Raw genomic sequence first — 21883 nt, 5'->3', positions numbered from 1 at the left:
TTTTGTTGCAGCAGTTCCAGAGCAGCCTTTAGCCTTAGACTAACATGGTCCCACTAATGAGGTCTTCTATTGCCCCAAAACTTAGGAGGTCTCTCCATTCTGGCTTGTAGATGGAAACTATTCCTAGTCCTATGAGCTCTAAGAATTGCTTGTCCTACTGCTTTCTTTCCCCGTCCTTGTAGTATTTTATACCATGATTACGCAGCCAAAGATTTGAGGAGATTGCACGAGAAATCGCCACAACTTTCTCTTACTCCTTCTCTCTCTGTAGCTGTCTCCTCTCCAGGATTGCCACAAATTCCAGATACTTCTGCTTCACTGAATTTTACTCTTCTGACTCTTCAGCTTCAGTAGACTACGTTTGAATCCTTCTTCCTACACTGGAGATAGTGTGATCTCAGGGCTCACTGCTTCTGTTTTCCTTTGGTAAGGGATTACAATGTTCAACTGCCTCTCATCCAATGTGTGAAAGCAGTTGTTTTTATAGATTTTGTCAATTTCTTTGTCTGTTGTTGGGAGACGATTCCTATAGCAGCTAGGAAGATATTTATGTGATTCCAACAGCCTGCATTTTAGGCAAAATATCTCCCAGATTGATAAAAATATTTTATCAATCTTCCTTTGTCTCTCTAAAGGCACAAGATCTGAGTCTGGGATCCAATTGGCTAATCTCAATCATACAATTCTCTTTCTCTGTATCTTGAAGGAGCTCTCTGAGATTCTGGTTCTCTGACAAAGTAGAAGCTGATAGTACCATGTCTCCCAACCTCAACTCTAGAAATTAATGTGCCTGAAAATGCTGAAGATCACAAAATGCATATAATATAGCTATTTTTTTCACTGCCTCATTGTTATGGCCTCATGAGACTGATTCTTTCAAAATTTAATACAAACATATTAGGTCAATGTATTTGTTATGTATGTATCAAGGGAAAGTATCAGAATATAAGTATTGGTTTGTATACATTCATTACAACATCTTTACCACATATAGTTCCACAAAGCTTAACTCCTATGGCCTTTCAAAAATGAGAGAGTGAGTTTTTCAGGCTTTACAGAATCATTTAAAACTGATCATTTATGAAATATCATTTTCCTGTCTGCTTTAGACTGTAGAGTTTCCCATAAAAGAAGTTAATTGCATTTAATTTTATAAATTGCCATCAGCATTATGGATATAAGAATGTTTATGAATGAAAATGGAGAAGACTGAAAATCATGGCCAGAGAAACTGATATGGTAGTTTATCTAGGTGAGGAGAAGCTAAACATCCCCTCTCCAACCACACAGTGTCAATGAAGGATTTCTTTCCAAGTACATATTATTTAGCTTGCAGGATGGTGGAAAAGGCGACCAAAATCATTAACAAGAAAGAAAGAAAGAAAATATCATGAAATCAGTAAATGTGCTTAAGTGTTACAGAATCACTTTACTCAAATTCTGAATATGGTTTTTGAAAAAAAGCACTTCTGTGCTGTGAATTTTAATTATTTCAAGTTACCAGCACATCAAGAAGGAGATAACTCCAGTTCTTGCTCTAAATAGAGTACTTCCCTCTTCTTTTTCTCTCAGTCTTGCTCACACTCTCTCTCTTTCTTTTTCTTTTTCTTTTTTTTTTAGCAAGTATGAGTCAAAGTCACACCATTCTTCATTTCACTCAAGATTCAGTAAAACTGGTGTACTGTTTCCTAACCCAACACCAACTATAATAATACAAATTTATTTCTGAACATCCTAAAGGAGTAACAGCCTTATCTAATATACAGTTTGGTGCTGTGGGTTAGAACTGCTCTATCTCCTTCAGCATGCTGACATCAGGTAAGTCACAGATGGAAGAACTTAGGATATAAACTAAATTTTTAATGTAGTGTGAGTATACAGACACCTCTCACATCAAGTCATGAGACAAGCCTGACTGGCAACAATTTATAGTCTCAGAAGGCATAGTTCTTTTCTTTGAAGCACATTGTTAGGATTTTTGTGTTTGTGACATCATTGGCTAAAGTGTCATAATTTGATGTGCACGTGAGTTAACTCTATTCACAGTGACAAACTAAACCTTAATTGAACTGCCTTTCTTTTAAATCTATGCACAAGATTGCAAATAGGTAAGATTACAGTTGACTTTTCCAAGTCCATCACCACTGCTAAAAATAATTCAAAGTGAATTCGTATTAACAATGTACAAGCAAATATATTTGAAAGCAAAGATAATACATTGTTTTTAATAGCAATGCTCACCAACCAGCCATGTGTTTGGAGTACAAATAATTTAAACAAAGGGGTCTCATTCTTTCTTTTTTTTTTTTTAATTTTTTTTTTTAAGATTTTATTTATTTGAGAGAGAATGAGTGAGAGAGAGCATGAGAGAGGAGAAGGTCAGAGGGAGAAGCAGACTCCCCAAGGAGCTGGGAGCCCAATGCGGGACTCAATCCTCGAAGTCCGGGATCATGACCTGAGCCGAAGGCAGTCGCTCAACCAACTGAGCCACCCAGGGGCCCTCATTATTTCTTTTTTTTTTAACAAAATTAAAAGTTGGATCACAGCGTATGCCATAGTGCTCAATAAATTTCCCAAATGCATATGTATTTCTAAGGATTTTCTTTTACACTTCCAACATCTTACTTCCCTTTAATAAACAACAGTAATAATTTAAAATTCACCAACTATTTTCTCCACCAAATCTTACCTACATGTAATTTGGAGCACAGATTTAAAAAAAAAAAACATTTTTATGGTTAAATTTTGTTTATTATTATTATTATTTTGAATTCCAGTTTAGTTAACATACAGTGAATAATTTTATTACTTTGATTGAAAAGTTCCTTATCAGTGCTCATCAAGATACGTGGATTCTAATCCCCCTTCACCCATTTCACTCCTTCTCCACTGACCTCATCCCCCTTCACCCATTTCACTCCTTCTCCACTGACCTCATCCCCCTTCACCCATTTCACTCCTTCTCCGCTGACCTCCTCTCGGGTAACCCTCAGTTTGTTCTCTGTAGTTAAGACTGTTTCATTGTTACTCTTTTTCTTTGTTCAAGTCTTTCTTAAATTCCACCCATGAGTGAAATACTATGGTATTTGTCTTTGTCTGAATGGCTCATTTTGCTTAGCATAAGGCTCTCTGGATCCACTCATGTTGTTCCAATGGCAAGATTTTGTTTTTATGGCTAAATGATATTCCTGTGTGTGTGTGTACACACCACACCTTCTTCATCCATTCATTAACTGATGGACACTTAGGCTCCTTCCAAATATTAGCTATTGTAAATAGTGCTGCAGTAAAATAGGAATACGTCTATCTCTTCAACTTACTGTTTTCATATTCTTTTCATACATACCCAGTAGTGTAATTCCTGGATTGTAGATTAGATATTTATTTATCTATTGCTTTGAGGCATCTTACTATATAAAAAGCTGGCACTTGCATACATGAACAACAACCTAAAATTCATCCCATATTTTCTTCATTTATTAGCTTGACCTTCTGGTCAAGTCTTTAGCTTCACTGACGTTGGCTGCTTTGTACAGAGATCCCTCCTTGTCTGGGTGATTTAAAAGCATAACTCATAGATGAGCATCTCTTCTGTTTCCTCTACTGGCAGTAGGCCTTATGCCTGGTATTAATGCTACTTCTCATTTTGGCATTTTGGATCCCTCCTCACCTCTGTCAGAGCCACCACAGAAAGCAGGTTTTGGTAGACTGTGAAAAACCTGTTGAGGCTCCCTATGCTTCATGGCCTGCAAAACATGACAGCTTGCAAATCCTGCAGCAGCGAAGGTCAGTCCAACTGTGACCACTATACTGGCCTTGGCTCTGGCTCAGCTCGCCAGCCTCTGCCCAGACTGCAGTTCATCCCAGCCCAGAGGCCACATCCGCCAGTGCCACACCTCCACCCCACAGTGATATGGTCACCACTAGTAGGCACAGAACCTATTTGTAATTTTTTGAGGAACCTCCACAGCGTCTTCCCCAGTGGCTGCACCAGTTTGCTTTCCCACCAACAGCGCATGAGGGTTCCTTTTTCTCCACATCCTCGCCAACACTGATGTTCCTTGAGTTTTTTATTTTAGCCGTTCTGACAGGTGTAAGGTGCTCTCTCATTGTAGTTTTGATTTGCATTTCCCTGATGATCTGTGATGTTGAGTCTCTTTTCCTATGTCTGCTGGCCCATCTGTATGTCTTCTTTGGAGAAATGTTTGCTCATGTCTTCTGTCCATTTTTTAATTGGACTGTTTGGTTTTTAGTGTTGAGTTGCATTTTTTTTTTTTTTTTAATTTGAGAGAGAGAGAGGGAGAGCATGCATGTGAGTGGGGGGAGAGGAAGAGGGAGAAAGGGAAAGAAGCAGACTACCCACTGAGCTGGAGCCTGACATGGGGCTTGATCATAACCTGAGTCAAAATCAAGAGCGGAATGCTCAACTGAGCTACCCAGGCAACCCAGGTTGTATAAGTTCTTTGTATATTTTGGATACTAATCCTTTATCAGATATGTCATTTGCAAGTATCTTCTCCCACTCAGTAGGTTGTCTTTTTAGTTTCCTTGTCTGTTTCCTTTGCTGTGCAGAAACTTTTTATTCTGATCAAGTCCCAGTGTTTATTTTTGCTTTTGTTTCCCTTGCCCCAAGAGGCATGTCTACAGCTGGTGTCAAAGAAGTTACTGCCTATGTTCTCTTCTAGGATTTTTATGGTTTCAAGTCTCACATTCATATCTAATTCATTTCGAGTTTATTTTTATGTATGCTGTAAGAAAATGGTCCAGTTTTCCCAAAATCGCTTGTTGAAGAGACTGTCTTTTTCCCATTGCATGGTCTTGCCTCTTTAATTGTAGATTAATTGACTGCATAACTGTGGGTTTATTTCTGGGCTTTCTATTCTGTTCCATTGATCTGTGTGTCCATTTTTGTGCCAGTGCCATACTGTTTTATCATAGCTTTGTAACATAACTTGAAGTCTGGAATTGTGATACTTCTAGTTCCATTTTTCTTTTTCAAGATTGCTTTGGCAATTTGGAGTCTCTTGTGGTTCCATATAAATTTTAGGATTGTTTCTGCTAGTTCTGTGAAAAAAGCTGATGGTATTTTGATAGGGATTGAATTAAATGGGTAGACTGCTTTGGGTAGTATAGACACTTTAACAGTATTTCTTCTTTCCAATCCATGAACATGGAATGTCTTTCCATATCTTTCTGTTGTCTTCAATTTATTTCATCATGTTTTACAGTTTTCAAAATACAGGTCTTTTACCTCTTTGGTTAAGTTTATTCCTAGGTATTTTAATTATTTTTGGTGCAATAGTAAATGGGATTGATTCCTTAATTTCTCTTTTGATGCTTCATTATCAGTGTACAGAAATGCAATAGGTTTCTGCATGAATTCACTTCTGAGTTTGAGCAGTTTATTGGTAGAGTCTTTAGGGTTTTCTATACATAGTATTATGTGATCTGCAAATAGTGAAAGTTTGACTTCTTCCTTACCAGTTTGGATGACTTTTATTTCTTCTTGTTGTCTAACTGCTCCGGTTAGGACTTCCAGTACTATGTTGAATAAAAGTGGTAAGAGTGGATATCCTTGTCTTGTTCCTGACCTTAGGCGAAAGCTCTCAGTTTTTCACCACTGAGTATGATGCTAAGCTGTGGGTTTTCCACATACGGCCTTTATTGTGTTGAGGTGTGTTTCCTCTAAACCCACTTTGTTGAGAGTTTTTATCATGAATGTTTGTATGGAGTATGAATTTTTTAAAATATCAGCTGAATTTAAGTTTTAGTTTGTATGAGACATTCTATTCCCTATCTATGGTCTAAGTACCTATTATGAATAAATGAAATAGTTTTTCCCCCAGTTTACTGAGAAATAATGGACTTCGCTGTAGAAATAATAAAGTTTACAGTAAAAAAGCTTTTACATTCTTCTTCCTAAGGAACATTTTCTCATGAAATTAAATGCCACCGCTAAAAGTTATGAGTATATTAATAAAGAGCATTGGCTTATTTATTTCACCATTTCAAAAATGAGAAATAAGCTGTCAAGAAGTACTATTATCCAGGGGCGCCTGGGTGGCTCAGTGGGTTAAAGCCTCTGCCTTCGGCTCAGGTCATGATCCCAGGGTCCTGGGATCGAGCCCTGCATCGGGCTCTCTGCTCCGTAGGGAGTCTGCTTCCTCCTCTGTCTCTCTGCCTGCCTCTCTGCCTACTTGTGATCTCTGTCTGTCAAATAAATAAATAAAATCTTTAAAAAAAAAAAAAAAAGAAGAAGTACTATTATCCACTGTGACGAAGGAAAAGAAAACCCAATTATCACCAATACCTATGACGACACTATAAAACAGATGCTTTAGACAGATGTTCCTAAATACCTAGTTCCTTAATACTTGACCAACTAGCTCTAATTCAGTAAAACAAATGAAGGACATCTATGAATATTGTGACATCAAAATAATGAAGATGAAGTTAGTGTTTGTGCCTGAAAAATTCTTAGTGACCAAAAATGCAGGTACGTACTCAAGACACCAAAGCAATGAAGAGTTATTAGTTCAATCGTGAGTTATTATTTCTGTGGCATTAATGTGTGAAATGGACTGGCCAACACAGGGATTTTGACAGGGTAGGCAAGCCAAGAAAGATCAGGTTAGCAAAATCTATGAGACTCTGACAAGTTACCCATCCACTTCTGAATGGCTGGGGTGTTCTGAAAGTGTTACCTGGCCAAAATGTGCACAAACAGCAGAGTGAAGGCACCATCTGCTCCAGTGTTCAAAACACGACAACAGCAACATAGACCATGAGGGCCACTTTGCTATGGGAGCATTTTTAAAAAGGCATTTACCCTGACAGGAAGTGTTAAATAAGCACCTATTCACTAATGAAAGAGACAAAAAGAGTGTCACTTGTGATCTTCCATTACAGCTAACTAGGACTCTCTTAGAGCCTCCTCTGGAGGGAAGGACTTTCTTGTTTCTGGTGGAATGACACAGAACGCTTCTACTAATGTTTTCATAAATTAAACCAAGAAATCCAAAGAGAGGTTTAGCTTTCAAAACTACACACTTATCTCATGCTCTTCCTCTGAGAGCAAACAGAGAAGTTGTGCAAAAGAATATAAAACAAAACATCTATAGGAAGACGCTGGAGAACTACTACGGCAGCAAGAACTTGTGTCAAAAACCCAAAAGGTAAGGAAAGCCCATATTCAGGATCCAGACTTGGTGTTCTTTTTCCTTGGAGGCATTCAAGTGTACAACAGAGAAGCTGACAAGTTGGGAGAACACAGTGACTGAAACCACAGGTACAGAGAGCTAGCTACTGGCGGTCTCACAAAGCTGAGAGGTTCAGGGGAGAGATTTGGAATTTGGCTTCCATGGAGCAGGAAGCTCTCAAAAAATATCCCCAAAGTTCTGGTGGGATTTTGAAGACCTCTGCCCTAAGAGAAAAGGTAAACTGGAAAGAAACCTACTCTTTGAAAAGGAATGAAGCCCAGATTTCAGCTTGAACCATGACCGAATCACGGTTACCTGCCTCTGGCCTAACTGCCCTTAAGAAGCAACACTAAATCCTCCCAGAAGGATGACAAGATCATCCCAAACCTCAAATTACCCTTACACGTCTTCATATAGAACATAGGGCTCTTAATAAAAAGCAAGCAGCTCTAAGAGGCTTGACCAAAGGTCACGAAAGAAAAAAAACAGACCAAATTGAAGAAACCAACAGAAAGGAGATCAAGACACTGCATTGATAAAGACATGGAATTTACAGCTAACTGTGATTATTTTATTCAAAAAATTACAAATCCATGCGCAGAATTGGGCAAGGAAGCAGAGATAAAAAATAATCCAATAGAAGTTTTAGAACTGAGAAATACACAGTGGGAAATTCTGCTGAAATCCTGAAAAAAAAAAAAAAGATAAGAAAATTCCCAACTGTTTAAAAATTAAAACCTTTATATGAGAAATCATAAAGAGCTAAAAAATATTTTGAACTGATAACAAAAATACAAAATTCAAAACCTGTGGGATGAAGACAAAAGCTATCTGTAGAAAGTAACGTAGGCTTTAAGGGTAGATATTAGGAAGTCAGAGACCCAAAGCCCTCTCTCAGCCTCTGCTAACAGTGAAGCATGTCTATTTCCCAACACGGCATTCCCACTCCTGGTTTCATAACAAAGGAAAATGTGTGCCTATGTGCACCGAAAATATATATCACAGAAATGTATATTAAGGCATATTTTTAAAAAAATTTTATTCATTTATTTGACAGAGAGAGAAAGATCACAAGTAGGCAGAGAGAGGAGGGGAAGCAGGCTCCCCGCTGAGCAGAGAGCCCGATGTGGGAGTCAATCCCAGAACCCTGAGATCATGACCTGAGCCAAAGGTAGAGGCTTAACCCACCGAGCCATCCAGGTGCCCCAAGATACATGTTTTAGTGACCAGAAAGTGAAATAAACCCTAATTTACATCAATAGTAGAAGAGATAAAGAATTTACGGTACATATACCAAAGTGGAACACTTGCCATAATGAAGGCAAATGTGGATGAATCTCGACGTGTTCAAAAGAGGCCAGGAAAGAATACATACGGCAGCATTCCAGTTTTAGAAAATTCAAAAGAGGCAAGCAAAAAATTCATCTACAGTGTTGCCCGAGGCCAGTGTTACCTTTAAGGAGAAGGGCAGTGACTGACGCAGTCATGGGAAAAACATATTTCACGATTGGGATACAGGCTGCACGAATGTATTTTCTTGATGACAGTCTGTAAGACTCCAAAAATCAAGGATAAAGCAGCTCTGGTCTTAGCAGCAGTGCGGTAAAAAAGATTTAGGGTAAAGATCAGGAATCAATCCATGAGAAAGTGTGACGAACCTGTAAAGTTTTAGCTTCGAGAAGGAATGATGTGGGAACAGGATTTGTGGACACCCGTAAGTACTGGGCTGTCCTGGGGGAAAGCAACTACACCGAACCCTGGCACATTTTAGCACGATAAGGGAAGTTCCTGAGACTTGAACGTTGATTTAATATACTCAGTATATGCTAAGTATATTGTAAATGTCATATTAATATTATGTTAAATAAGTATATTTAACATACGAGGTATATAGAATACGCTTAACCTACTGTAGATAACACAGCTGCCCAGTAACGGGACACATGCCTCTGTAACGACATTCTCCATCACTGAACATGTGGTCACCAAGGTAGGACCGCCACCCTCGGGGTGGAGGCGGGAGTGGATGGAGGAGGTTCCCGCACCAAATGGAGAGGACGGCTGGGCACTAAAGTCGCTCCCACCACCTTCAGACTCTATGCATGTGTTAAACAGAGAACCACGATTAAAAAATATATACCTTACCCTTAAGCGTGTAGTGGAGATCTCCGCTTTTAAAATATCGGGATCATATTTAGTACTGGATGAAGAGCCTGAGAATACTTTTCGGAGAGAAAAAAGAAAAGAAAAAAAAGTAACTTTTCCAAGTTGCAGAACTTGTTCTCGGCTTGGAATTTACAAACTCTAAAAACGAGATTTACATGCTTCCGTGGATACTTACTTTAGAATTCCTTTATTGTCATTCATCAGACACCTAGATATAAAAAGTAATCTTCAAACCTTTATCATTTTTTTTCATAAAAACTCAAGAAAGAGGAATGTCATAAAGACCACGGAGCTTACTGCTCTCCAGAGTTCATGCCTTCATCTAAACTCTTAGAGGACCCTACAGTACATGCAGCTTGACAGAGCTGTGCGTTCCCCAGAAACTTCTAGAACTTCTGAGCCCATCCATACTGCTTCTTTAGATAAACCAGCTCCAGATGATCAGTTTCTGAGATGTGAGAGAGTGACCAACAGAAACTTCATCCCAGCCAACAGTTCCAGCACCTCCCGCTAAAAATCGTACAAGGGTAGCAAAGGGGGCCAAATTATTTGCCTGGATCCTAACAGGTGAAAATGAACTCATAAATAAGTAAAAGACAATCACGCAGAGGAAGGAGCAAAAAGTAGAAGGGATTCATTATCAGCAAATTGGGGGGAGGGATGGGGACTTCAGTCTGGAATGGAGTCGAGGGGTTCAGCTGTGAAGTCTGCGGGGTGCCCTCACCCCCTTTCATGGCTTCTGCCCACAAAGGAGGACTCAAGATGAAATTCCACTGAAACCCAACTGGCCTTCCCTTAGCTACACTTCAGTCCCCATTTCCAGAGTCTGAGCAGTCACACTGTACTTACAGCTGGTGTGAGAACTTGACTTTTCCTTGTAGGCATCGTTTAATCGTACATATTCATCGAGGGCCAAGGCAAGTCTCTGTTCCTTCACGTGGTACAGCTCCTTCTGGGTCCTGAGAGTGTCCTGAGCCACTGAGAGATAGTCCTTGAGCATCTTCTCCTGCTCCCCCCTCCACTGTTTTCGTGGATCTTCAATCTGTGTGGTTTCTGAAAATACATTAGGTGGGTTATATTTTAGAATTTAATGATTTTTTTTTGGATCATTTAAGCTTTATTTAAAAAAAGAAGTTGCTAGCTTTAATTCTTATCTCCTCCAAGCAGTTCCTTAGTATTTATGAAGTGACCTCGCCAGAAATCGGATAGAGTTCTTGCTTTGATTTTACCCAGTGGCTCACCACACCATCCACCCCATTTCAGATCCTTGTTAACAATTTATCCTCACTGTGAAGCCATCGTACACAACGCTGCCAAAGGAAGCTTCCTTCACCGGGGTCCCGCCATTCCTCTCAAGAATTTCCTGGCTCCCCAATACCTACAGAATAAAAGCCAAATGATTGATGCCGGCATTCAAGGTCCTGAGTGATCTGAACCCAATCTACGTCCCATGGCACACGTTTCCCTTTACTTAATACAGGACACTCTTGCCACGTTGCCCTTGACATCGGCGCCCCTCAACGTCTCTGCTGGCTGACCCCAGATCCTGAACTCTGTTACACGTCCAACACAATCAGTGGAGAAATCATGAGAAAACACTTTGAAATGTTTATGGCAATTCAATACAGTTATTGTATATTGTTGACTCTACTAGTGTTCGGGCTTGCATTTTATCCGTTTTTCCCATTTTCCAAATAATTCATTTTTATTGTATTTTACAAAAGTATCAGTCAGTCCGTAGTGGATTTGAAAACTAAAAACAAACCAAAACCAAAAACAAAAACAAAGCCAAAAAACCAAAACAAAAAGAAAAAAAATGAACCAAACCCTGGTCCTGCTTGGAGAATAAGCTAAGGCACCGTTCTTGGTTCTGTCTGTTGGATACTAGAATCACCCAGGGAGCTCTTAAAGGGGAAAAAAAATTTCCCAGCCCAGTGAGAGTTTCTGTGGAAGAACCCATGCAACGGTAGGTTTAAAAGTTGCATAGAAATTGCAAGGAGTGCAAAGAGCCCTCCTCTGCAATGGCTCACGAGCTGCCTTCTCCATGAAATTATTCAGAGTACCAGCCCTGAGCTTGCTCAGACTTGCCCACTTTGCCTGGCCCATTCCTCCAACAAAGGCTCTGGCCTGTGCCCTCGCTTTCACTCCTGCCTCCGGACGGACCCAGGAGCTTCCCACTGTGGCCCCAAGAGGGTGGCCCGCCCCGTCCCTTGGGAACTATGAGTAATACAAGTTGTTTTGATGGCGCTGACCGCTTCGCTTCGTGCTGCCGTTCGGTCACCTCTATGAACTAAATCACTTACTATCCAAAAGGTTGGGTCATATGGGTTGGGCACTGTACGAATATGAGAACCTACTCCTGACGAAGTAGGATAGGGAAATTAATTTATCAATTTGCTGTAATGTCCAGGTACATATCCTGTGTTTAAAATGTTTTTGCGTGGGAGTCTCAGTCTTAATGTACCCCAAGCTCTGTGTTTCTGGTTGGCCCCAAAGGCCGCAGTAAGTCAACACCCAGACAATGATCTGAGGTGATCTGATGTGGACACGAGAATCTCTAGGGCCCAGGCTGGTTCTGGAGATGTCTAACTACCCTGGTCTCTAAGGATAAGGGATAACACTAAACTGAAGGGGTTCAGCTGGGAAGCCTGGGTCCCTTAGGGCTTAGAACGGTTCTGAGTGATTAACCAAATGGCCTGGGTTGGTCAGACACTGCAACCACCGCCTCGGGCCTGGGATCTTCACTCCACAGCCACTGGGAACAAAAGCTGAGCTTCTTCTAACGTAGTATTTTGAACACTCATATTTAAAGATGTAAGTATTTCAGCACACAGAAGAGGCCTATCTCATGTAATCAGGAGAAGAAAAAAAAAGGCTTGGCCTCAATGTCTAGAGATGCAGGAGGGAACAATCCTGATCGGACGGTCTCTCCAGCCCTGACAGACATCATCACGGTGGGGCAGCTTTGCTTTCTGGAAAATAAGGGGAAAGGGCAGATACCAGCCAATAAGAGCCTAAACTTCTCAGTTTAAGAAATTTGTTATAACTCAGGTCTCTGGCAATCCAAATGTGTAATATTTATATTGCTTCCAACATCTAACTGCAAGTCGACTCAAAGTACAGAATTCATCCTCTACCAAATGGAAATTTATGGTCTTACAAAAGTTTTCCTAACTGTGACTGACCAGTAATAATCCTCCCCTCCTCATGTTCTTGTCTCTTCAGTATGGGCTAGACCTTGTGATCTGCTTCCAATGAATACAAGGGAGAGGACGTGACGGGTAGGACCTGGGACCAGATCACCAAGGGCTGCGACTGCCAACTGGTGCGTCCCTCCCTCCCTGGTGCTTCGTGGCTTTCCTGCTGAAGCCAAGCATGATGCTGTAAGCTGACCTAGGGAGAGGCCCATATTCAAGGAACGAGGGGGGGCCACTGGCCCTCAGCCAACAGGGAACCGAGTCCTGCCAACAACCACGTGAGTGAGCATGAAAGCAGATCCTTCTCCAGTTGAGTCTGGCTACCACCTTGAGGACCGCCAGCCTGTGAGACCGTGAGCTAGAGGATTCCGCTGAGCCTTGCTTGGATTCATGATGCACAAGAACCATGAGATAATAAATGTATTTGGAGCCACTAAGTTTCGAGATCATGTGTTATAACGAGAGATGTAAGTAAGAAGCCGGACAGCTCAAGGGATAACACGAATTCCAACTGCGTATGACAACTGTGGACAGTTATAATAGTTAAAGTATGCACTCCTGGTTCCCTCTCAACACCTTCGGGTTTCATCCAAACGTCTTTTCCCTACATATTGGGGAACGGGCATACTTTCCACAAGATACCTGTTCAGCACTTAAATTGCCACAAAACACTGAAAGTAACACGGACTGACACTGAAATGAATAAATAATAATAATGATAATAATGATAAATGATCCGCATTGGGGCGCCTGGGTGGCTCAGTCAGTTAAGTGCCTGCATTCGGCTCAGATCATGATCTTGGGGTCCTGCGATCAAACCCTGTGTCAGGCTCCCAGCTCAGTGGGGAGTCTGCTTTTCCCTCTGTCTCTCCTCCTTGCTCATGCTCTCGCTCTCTCAAAGAAATGAATTTTTAAAAAAATCTTAAAAAAAAACCCAAACGATCAGCATTTATTTGGCTAGATCAGCAGAAACACTCTGTTAGGCTGGTTTAGATACTGTATGTTACAAGAGCTTTATGGGAACATTTACATTTCTCAAATGCTGTACAATGCAAACGTGAGCTACAAAAGAGGGTTCCCAGATGCACCTAAGAAGAAGGTTTCAGAAAGCAGGATTGTGCTTCACCTCCTCTGGCTACATGTGCTGAATGGATTTGTAAAGAATATTTATTAAGTGCAAATGCTAAAAAAAAAAAAAGTATTATGAAAATGTGATATTTTTGAATTAAGACCTGGTAACCTTGGGAAATCACCGTATTAGGACATAATAATTTGCATGATGTCTGCGGAAATGTCCCGTACCTCAAGGGAATTCACACTCCATTGGTTTCAGGTGTGGAACTTTATACACAGAGAACAGGTTGTGAGTTACAAGAGCTTATCGTGGAAGATGACATTATTCTTAAAAGGAGTGTGATCCCTGTCTGTCATGCCTATTTCCGTTCTTTCTGCTGTCCTTGGGAAGAATGGGTGACACAAATTGGAGGAACTGTCCTTTTCCTTCTTCTTGGAAATTACCCGCTGAGCTTATTATCCCCTGTTACTTCTACAGACAGGTACCAACCATCTACTACAGGCAATATAGGGGAAATGAGATGTTCGGATGTGAGGCCCTCCTTTCAAGGAACCTACAAAATAGAGAGGAAAATGTGACCCATGAGTTAAAAAAACAAAAAACACGAGTTTGTCCAGTCAAAAGTGCTAAAACCCTTGAGAGGAGGAAGGCTAAGAGCCAGGGCAGTTTAGACACTGGGTTTTCTCTGGCTAAAAAAGGAAGGCTCCACGGAAAGGCAGTGATGGAACAGGGCTCTAGAAGGTTCCAGACAATGGCCCCTCAGGACCCAGTGCTTTACTTTTCCAGACACCCCCCTCCCAGACCTCCACAATACACACAGCAGCCTTCAGCGGCACCGAATTTCTTTCAACAACCCCTGCGTTCTGTGGCCTCTCCAGACCTTTGCCTTGAACACATGGTCTCTCTTCTTCCAGGAAGGTGGCCTTTTCCCAACCCCCAAGCCCAACCCCAGCCCCTTCTTCTCCAGGCCTGGTTAACTCAGTCATTCTTTGGGTATCAGCTCGAAGCACTGTCTCTAGCAGCCATGGCTACACCCTTCAGAACGGAGAGGACACTTGCTCTTGTTCTCGATTGTTCTGCTGGCCCAGCAGTGGTTCTTCCCACACTCTGCTATATTGTCTCATTTCTTCCCCACTACTCCGACAGGGACGGGCCTGCGGTTTCTTGAACACCAGGTTAATAAACATGAACTCATTTTGCAAGTGATGGTGTGCCGCGAAGGTTCTAGGCAAGGCCGAGAAAGGATCTTAGGTGTATTTGAGGAACATTATCTGACAGAAATGTGAGGTTCTACTGTCTCTACATAACTCTACTAACTCTACAGAAGAGTCAATATGATTGTGCAGAAAGTTTTTTGATAACAGATTAAATGTTAAGTCAAAAAAGTTTATAAAATCATATATATACTATAATCCCACTTGAGATGTAAAAATGTATTTAAAACTCTGAGTGTGTGTCTGTATGTATCAATATGAAAAAGTCTGGAAGAGGTTTAGAATACTTCGTTCTCTTTGGGCTGTGTGAATACAGATAATATTTTTCCTTCCTTTTATTTATCTACATTTTCTACTTTTTTCCTACACACATGCATTACTTTCATAGTGTTTTGTTTTTTTTTTAAGGGAAAGAAACAAAAGACACGAGGTAATGAGGGTCTGAATTAGGAAAATGATAGCAGACAAGTGGCTAAAGGAGCAAATCTGATATTACGGTATAGATAAAACAATCTGTAAGACCTGACAAAATGATTCTACATTTTTCGATGTAGGAGTCATGAGGACCATAACATATCAAAAAATAATAAAGTCAAAGGGAAAACAGAAGAACCCCATTTTGTAATGGCAAAGTGGAATAGTGCTGTAGATGGAGGGCAGTGTGCTGGGGGATGAGGGTGAGGTCCTGTCTTTGAGAATGACAAGATGTGGGGACTGTAGATATAGCAAATGAGGGGAGAGAGAAGGAGCAGTCTACAGGAAGGAAGGAAGGTTCCAGGCACAAGAAGAAAAGCACTATTATCTTCGTCCCCTTCCATCTAGGTGGAAGAAAGGGACAACTGGGACTGGGACTAGACCTCTGAAGTGACAACTATATGAAACATGTAGATCATTACACAGATTCATGATACTGACAACTGTCAGTTACACTCACTAGTGAGTGTCAGTTACACTCACTAAAAATCAGTATCATTAACGCCGTCATAGGTTTTACTCAGATATTTTACATGTTTAAAAACTGTCTTTATATTTTCATAGTTTATCCTCGTAGGTAAATATAAAGGATGAAATAAGACAGAGATGAAGTAGGAGGGCCCCAAATTTATGTCCCTTCTTCTAAAGGAAACGGCTCCATGTGAAATATTACACACACTTGAGAAATTTTCATCAAATTTAAACACAAAGTGAGGTGCTTCAAAACTAATGCAGAGGAGGGGCGCCTGGGTGGCTCAGTGGGTTAAAGCCGCTGCCTTCGGCTCAGGTCATGATCCCAGGTCCTGGGATCGAGCCCCGCATCGGGCTCTCTGCTCAGCAGGGAGCCTGCTTCCCTTCCTCTCTCTGCCTGCCTCTCTGCCTACCTGTGATCTCTGTCTGTCAAATAAATAAATAAAATCTTTAAAAAAAAAAAAAAAAAAAAAAAAAAAAAAAAAACTAATGCAGAGGAGTGCAGAGTGGGTAATATGGAGTAAGCGTACGATACCCAATCTCTCCCACTGATTACAGATAAAAACCAAGGACAGCAAAGAGAAACAGAACCACCACCACCACCAAGGACAGCGCACATAAAACAATCAAAGGAAGACACTGCACAGTTAAGGTAGAGCAAGGACGACTATGGAAGGAAGTTGGGGACTCACAGAACAACCGTACGGCAGTAAGTCCTAGCTCATTGTTGTGTCACACCTCCCTTATCTCTTATATTTCCCATATCCATGGGTACTGCAAATGGGTGCAATGAAAAAAACTCCAAGACAAAACCCACTCTCTCTTGTCAGAGGACTGAGGGGGCACCTGCAACCATCCCAGAGAAGCCCGGGAATGAGCCGCAGCCCCATGGCGGGCAACAACGGTGGGAGGTTGGTGGAGCTGCGGCAGCCCACACGGCAGCCTCCTGAGCTCTCAGCTCCGCCTGAGACACAGGCAGTCCCGAGGAGCATTCGATGGTGTGCGGCGAGGCTAAAGCCACATCGTACTTGCTAGAATACTAGGAAGAGGCTCCAGGGGAGCCAGAGATCAGGGGGCAAGACGACAGAGAAGAAAGCTGAGGAAGTCTCTAAGGTGGTTGACCCTTTTTAAATTGGGTTGTTTGTCTTCTTAATGTTGATTTTCAGGAGTTCTTTATATGATGTGGATACGGGTTCTTTGTCAAGCTCAAGGTACTATGAATACTCATCCACGATGCGGTATCGGCAGGCTGTTCCTTTAAAAATAAGCCGAGTGAAAGATTCCATCCACAGAATTGAATGTACTCAGTTTATACAAAGTTCTAGAACAGGCAAAACGAAGCCACTGTGACAAATGAGAACTATAGCAGTGGGGGAGGTGGGACTAGAAGGGGACAGGAAAGAACTTACTGGGGGGATGAGATTATTCTGCCTCTTGACCAGAGGGGCAGTTACAGAAGATTTTTACATTTGCCACAATTCACTGAACTGCATACTTAAAAGCTATGCATTTTCTTTTACATAAATGAGACCTCCATTACCAAAAGAAAGAAGGAAAAATTAAGGTAGAACTCTAGAGCTACCCAAAAAGTGATTAATTTCTGCTTATGGTGATAAGATCAAAACTTTACAAACAATACTTCATAATTAACTTTTAGTTACAAATATCCCCCCCCATTCTCTACACCCCCACTAAAGAATTCTATCATAAAACACTTAAGGTGGAAAATACTCATTGTCAAGGTCAAAGTGACAACTATATGACTTATATTATACTTCTAGGTATTTAATAGTGTTACACAGAAATGGTATTAAACGGCCAAACAGGCTTGCCTTCTTTCTTTCTTTCTTTCTTTTTTGGTAAATAAAGATAAAATAATGCTGAAACTATACAATGTCAAGACAACATATGTGGAGACCAGCTGTTATGAGAAGATAATACCATTTGTTCCCCAAAACTACTTCACAGGAATGTCTTTAAGATTAATGAGATAATGGACCAGATCCTTCTTAGTGGGAAAACTACTTGATGTGGGGAATTTGGGCACTTTAGGGCACAGTAAATCCATCAGGCCACTGGGATACCATTATTGCAGTAAAGCAAAATGGGAGACTTAAAAACCTGTATTCTAAATAATTAAGTTTTTAAATATTCAGAAGGGTATGCTCTGAAGCATAATTTATACTTGAACTTTACTGAGAAAGTGGGGCTTATAATAAAGAAGTTCACTGTATAAAGCATTTATGTTTTTGTCAGACTCGAGATCTGGGGAGGGGATCACTTTTATAAAAAAGAGAAACTTACTGTTGACGTGATCGATGTAGTAGACGCCAATCTGTGGGTCAAAGCCTGCTTCCCAGCCCCACGGCAGCTCATCCCCAACACAGTCCGCGAATGACAAGGGCTTCGTTAACCTACGACGGACCAGAATAAATGCATGGGTGATTATTTCCATCGAGCCACATTAGGTCAAAATTCAGTACCGTAACCACAAAGAAGATGAGTCTAGGTAGTATTTCCCTTTTGTTCTTGTGTCTAGAGTCTGTGCTGCTGTGTATAAAACCTTAATGGAAAAAAACAAGGATCGAATACAAAGATGAATATTCAAAAAAATAACAGTAAGTCCTAATACCCTTTGCAAAGTTCTAAGGTCATTTTAAATCAGAGACAAGTCCAAGCCAACAGTAAGGAGGCCTGGCACCCCACGCTAGCTCTCCAGCTAAATGGCTCTCCCACGACCAGGAAGAATTCGTCCCTGGATTCAAATCCTGGCCTCATGGAAATTCTCACACCAGCAAGTCTAAGATGAGATCCGTATCAGGCTACGCTTATTCCGGATTTAGACGCTCTTGTACAAATGAACTGAACACTCACTTGACCATGAGGTCCACTATGACCAGTGGGACAAGTACGTTTTATTTTTGTAGGTATCTTATACGTACCCGTTACTTGACACAATTTTTCATGGAACCAGACACACAGACTACTGATGTATCAAGGTGCTGTGACCTTTTGAAGCTGCCTCAGGCTTTCTCTTTAAGCCTTAAAATGATTGGGGGAGACTACAGTTTCCTAAGCAGAGTACGGGTTTCAAACTCAATGTTGAATTGATGTTTTTTCTCTCTCCCTTTCTTCATTTTTGATTCTGAGGTTCTCCGTGGCTCTCGGAGCAGCCACGAGCAGGCTAACAGTACAGGTTAGAGAACACCCCTGCTGCTGGGTGGCCGGAGTCAGTGGACACACCTTCCCATTCAGCACACGGGCCCCACTGCCAACAGGGCTCCTACGTACAGAACCATCTGGAATCCTGTTTTTCCATGCTAATGAGTATCCACAGTGTCAGAATTCAACTGAAATACAGCTCATTTCCAGAATCTCATCCTTCCTCAGAATGACCAACTATGTCACCCGCCCTTCAGAATGCTGGGAGGACAACATGAAAAGGAGGGAGAAACCCTTTCCTCCCAGGCCTCGCCTTCAACAGCCCCCTCCAAGGACATAAAACACAGTGGGTGAAAAGAAAGGAGCGTCTCCTTTTCTCTCAATATTCCCAGAGCCTGAAATCTGTTTCTGCCGATAGCTCCAGGGACACTGGCCTTGGAAACCAGTTCGGCTGATGGAAGTCAGCGTGAGGAGAAGCAGCTCTGACCCCAAGGCACTAGGACACCGCCTCACTGGGAGCCTCTGTCTACGCCACTTGGCAGTGGTGATCACATCCCCTTACCCTTTCCTTGCGATTTAACTGTCTCCTAAGATTAATGTGAGATTAAAGAGGAATTAACTTAGAACAGTGTCAAGGACGTGGTAACTAGTCAACAGATGTCAGAGATTATCAATACGAGCACAACCCCTGAATTCTCTTATTTGTTCTCCAGAGGAGGGAGTCAGGTAGTAGTTCTCAACGTATGGTCCTCATGACCAGCAGCATCAATATCCAGGCTGGTTAGAAATAACAATTCCTGGGCCCTCGCAGGGGCCTACAGAATCTGAAATTCAAAGGCCCAGCAATGCATGATGAATCTAGCTCTCTGGGTAATTACAGAGAATTTGGGAACCAGTGGCTCAGAAGGTAAGAGCTTGCAATCTGCCATCAGAGACCTGGGTTCCATCCCTTGTCCCTTGTCTACCATTCTCCTGCTGTCCAGCCTAGAACAGGTTGTTATTCGCCTTAAAAACCCATTTCCCGGGTGCCTGGGTGGCTCAGTGGGTTGAGCCCCTGCCTTGGGCTCAGGTGATGGTCTCAGGGGTCCTGGGATCGAGTCCCACATTGGGCTCTCTGCTTGGCGGGGAGCCTGCTTCCCTCTCTCTCTCTCACTCTGCCTGCCTCTCTGCCTACTTGCGATCTCTCTCTGTCAAATAAATAAAATCTTAAAAAAAAAAAAACACATTTCCCGATCTATTTGGGGGGAGGGGTTGCCGATTGTGAAATTTACGTGAGAATAAGACAGGATCACGCTCGGTGAATGGTCGGGCTTCAGTATAGGTCAGGTGAGTGAAATGAGCCTCAGACACATTACGCAATGCACCCACTAACCAGCAACTTATCAGATTTACTTTCACAAACCTGGAGTCAATTTGAACCCAATCCAAGTCCTAAAACATGCTCTCAGTTGTGCTTAAATCCCATCTTAAATCATAAACTGCCCAGGAAAACTGACAAAGGAATTAGATACTGTATCAAAAACTCCCCTTACCATAGGAAGCGGCCTTGTCTTTACACACTGTCTAGAAGACTGACCTCTGACCCCGCTGAAAAAGCTGATTATTAGACAAAGCCCCTGCGCCAGGTTACCTTGCATTGTATTCTGTTCTCTTTCCCTCACTCCTTTATCAGTGCTGTCTAAAATGCACGTGCATCCTGAAGAAATGAGTAAGATTTGTAAGTTTAAGTGATCAAAGAGTGGTATTACACAAGTGTTATCCTGGGACCAAATCAGCATGCTTCAGCCTGAGTATGACAGGAATACATTTATTACTCTAAGAATGAGAAGTCACAAAAGCTTCAGAACATGGGTTATGACTGCAAATTATGGTAATTTGACTACACTTGGAAATAATCCAGTTTTCCTAATAATTGCTCAACAGATGATAAGCATTTTATTAACTGTCACTGTTCTAAGACTAGAATTACATGTATAGGCATACATGTAATTATGAACTCAGTTTAAAAAATTCAGACGTTTCCATTCCTGGAAATTTTCATGCAAAAATTTCTTTGCAGTGTTACTTCAAAAATCAATTAGATGCTTTGTTTTCTGTACCTGGATAAGTACCTATCTTTTCTCCGCACTCCATCAAAAAGTAAAACCATTAAATACATATGTATAAATTTCTAAATGTTAGAATTTAATTCTGGTCCAAATTACAAGATATAAATAGAATAACAGTCTCGGATACCAAACAGAATTAACCACTCAATTCTGCTGCTATCCTGATAACGGGAACATATTACGATGACATACTAAGAACTAACATAAAACAAAAAGAAGTTAACAGATGCACTCCAAAATTAGCAACAGTATGACTTAGAATAAATACAGTAAGCAGAAATGTTGATTAGTTTCTAATTTCTTCCTCTTGCTTTCCACAAGGAATCTCTGAAACAGTCCATCTTCCTTTGACGTTGAGGAAGTGAATATGGATGGAGTTTGCTTTCTGTTGGTTCCTCACAAAGGAGCAACATCATGCAAAAAGCCTGAAACTTTGCTTTAAAAACCGCCTTCTTTTGCACCGTGACTAATGTGAAGAAAATGCGAATTTACTACAGCGCTTTGCCAATGCTCACACACAAAATCTGAACTTGGCACAGTGTCTCCTCTCTGAGGGCACTGCATCATCCCTCCACACGATGTCATTTAGGGCTTACTGTCGATCCCGGATACCTGTGCTGTGACACGAGACACCTGCCACACACAGACAGATTTACTCTTCGCAGTTATGTGACAGTGGATGCCGTATGTGCGCACACAAACCCCCAAGCACTGAGTTTGTACTAATTGCAATGAAAGAAAAGGCTCTTCACAGAAAAAGTCATTCTCGGGTTAATAAAACTCTTGCCACAGTTCAAGTCCCCCAAATGTATAGTTT

At 41.4% G+C, this 21883-nt stretch overlaps 1 protein-coding gene, 1 long non-coding RNA gene and 1 pseudogene across 2 annotated transcripts in view; 1 reads left to right on the top strand and 2 right to left on the bottom strand.

Annotated features, from left to right (window-relative positions):
• The window catches only part of WWC2 (WW and C2 domain containing 2), a 207004-nt gene that overhangs the window by 89362 nt on the left and 95759 nt on the right, over positions 1-21883 (bottom strand). The window contains 3 exon segments of the mRNA XM_047714505.1: positions 9345-9421; positions 10215-10418; positions 18101-18210. Of these exon segments, the coding sequence (XP_047570461.1) occupies positions 9345-9421; positions 10215-10418; positions 18101-18210 (391 nt within the window).
• Positions 2030-21493, top strand: LOC125091084 (uncharacterized). The gene is made up of 3 exons (XR_007124580.1): positions 2030-2108; positions 16355-16505; positions 21388-21493. It is a non-coding gene; the product is annotated as an uncharacterized LOC125091084 (long non-coding RNA).
• Positions 3470-3949, bottom strand: LOC125091076 (mitochondrial import inner membrane translocase subunit TIM14-like; annotated as a pseudogene).

The sequence above is a fragment of the Lutra lutra genome, chromosome 2 (genome assembly GCF_902655055.1).
Source record: "Lutra lutra chromosome 2, mLutLut1.2, whole genome shotgun sequence".
NCBI lineage: Eukaryota > Metazoa > Chordata > Mammalia > Carnivora > Mustelidae > Lutra > Lutra lutra.
The sequence above is the reverse complement of the archived record's forward strand: the minus strand, read 5'-3'. Positions and strand labels throughout refer to the sequence as shown.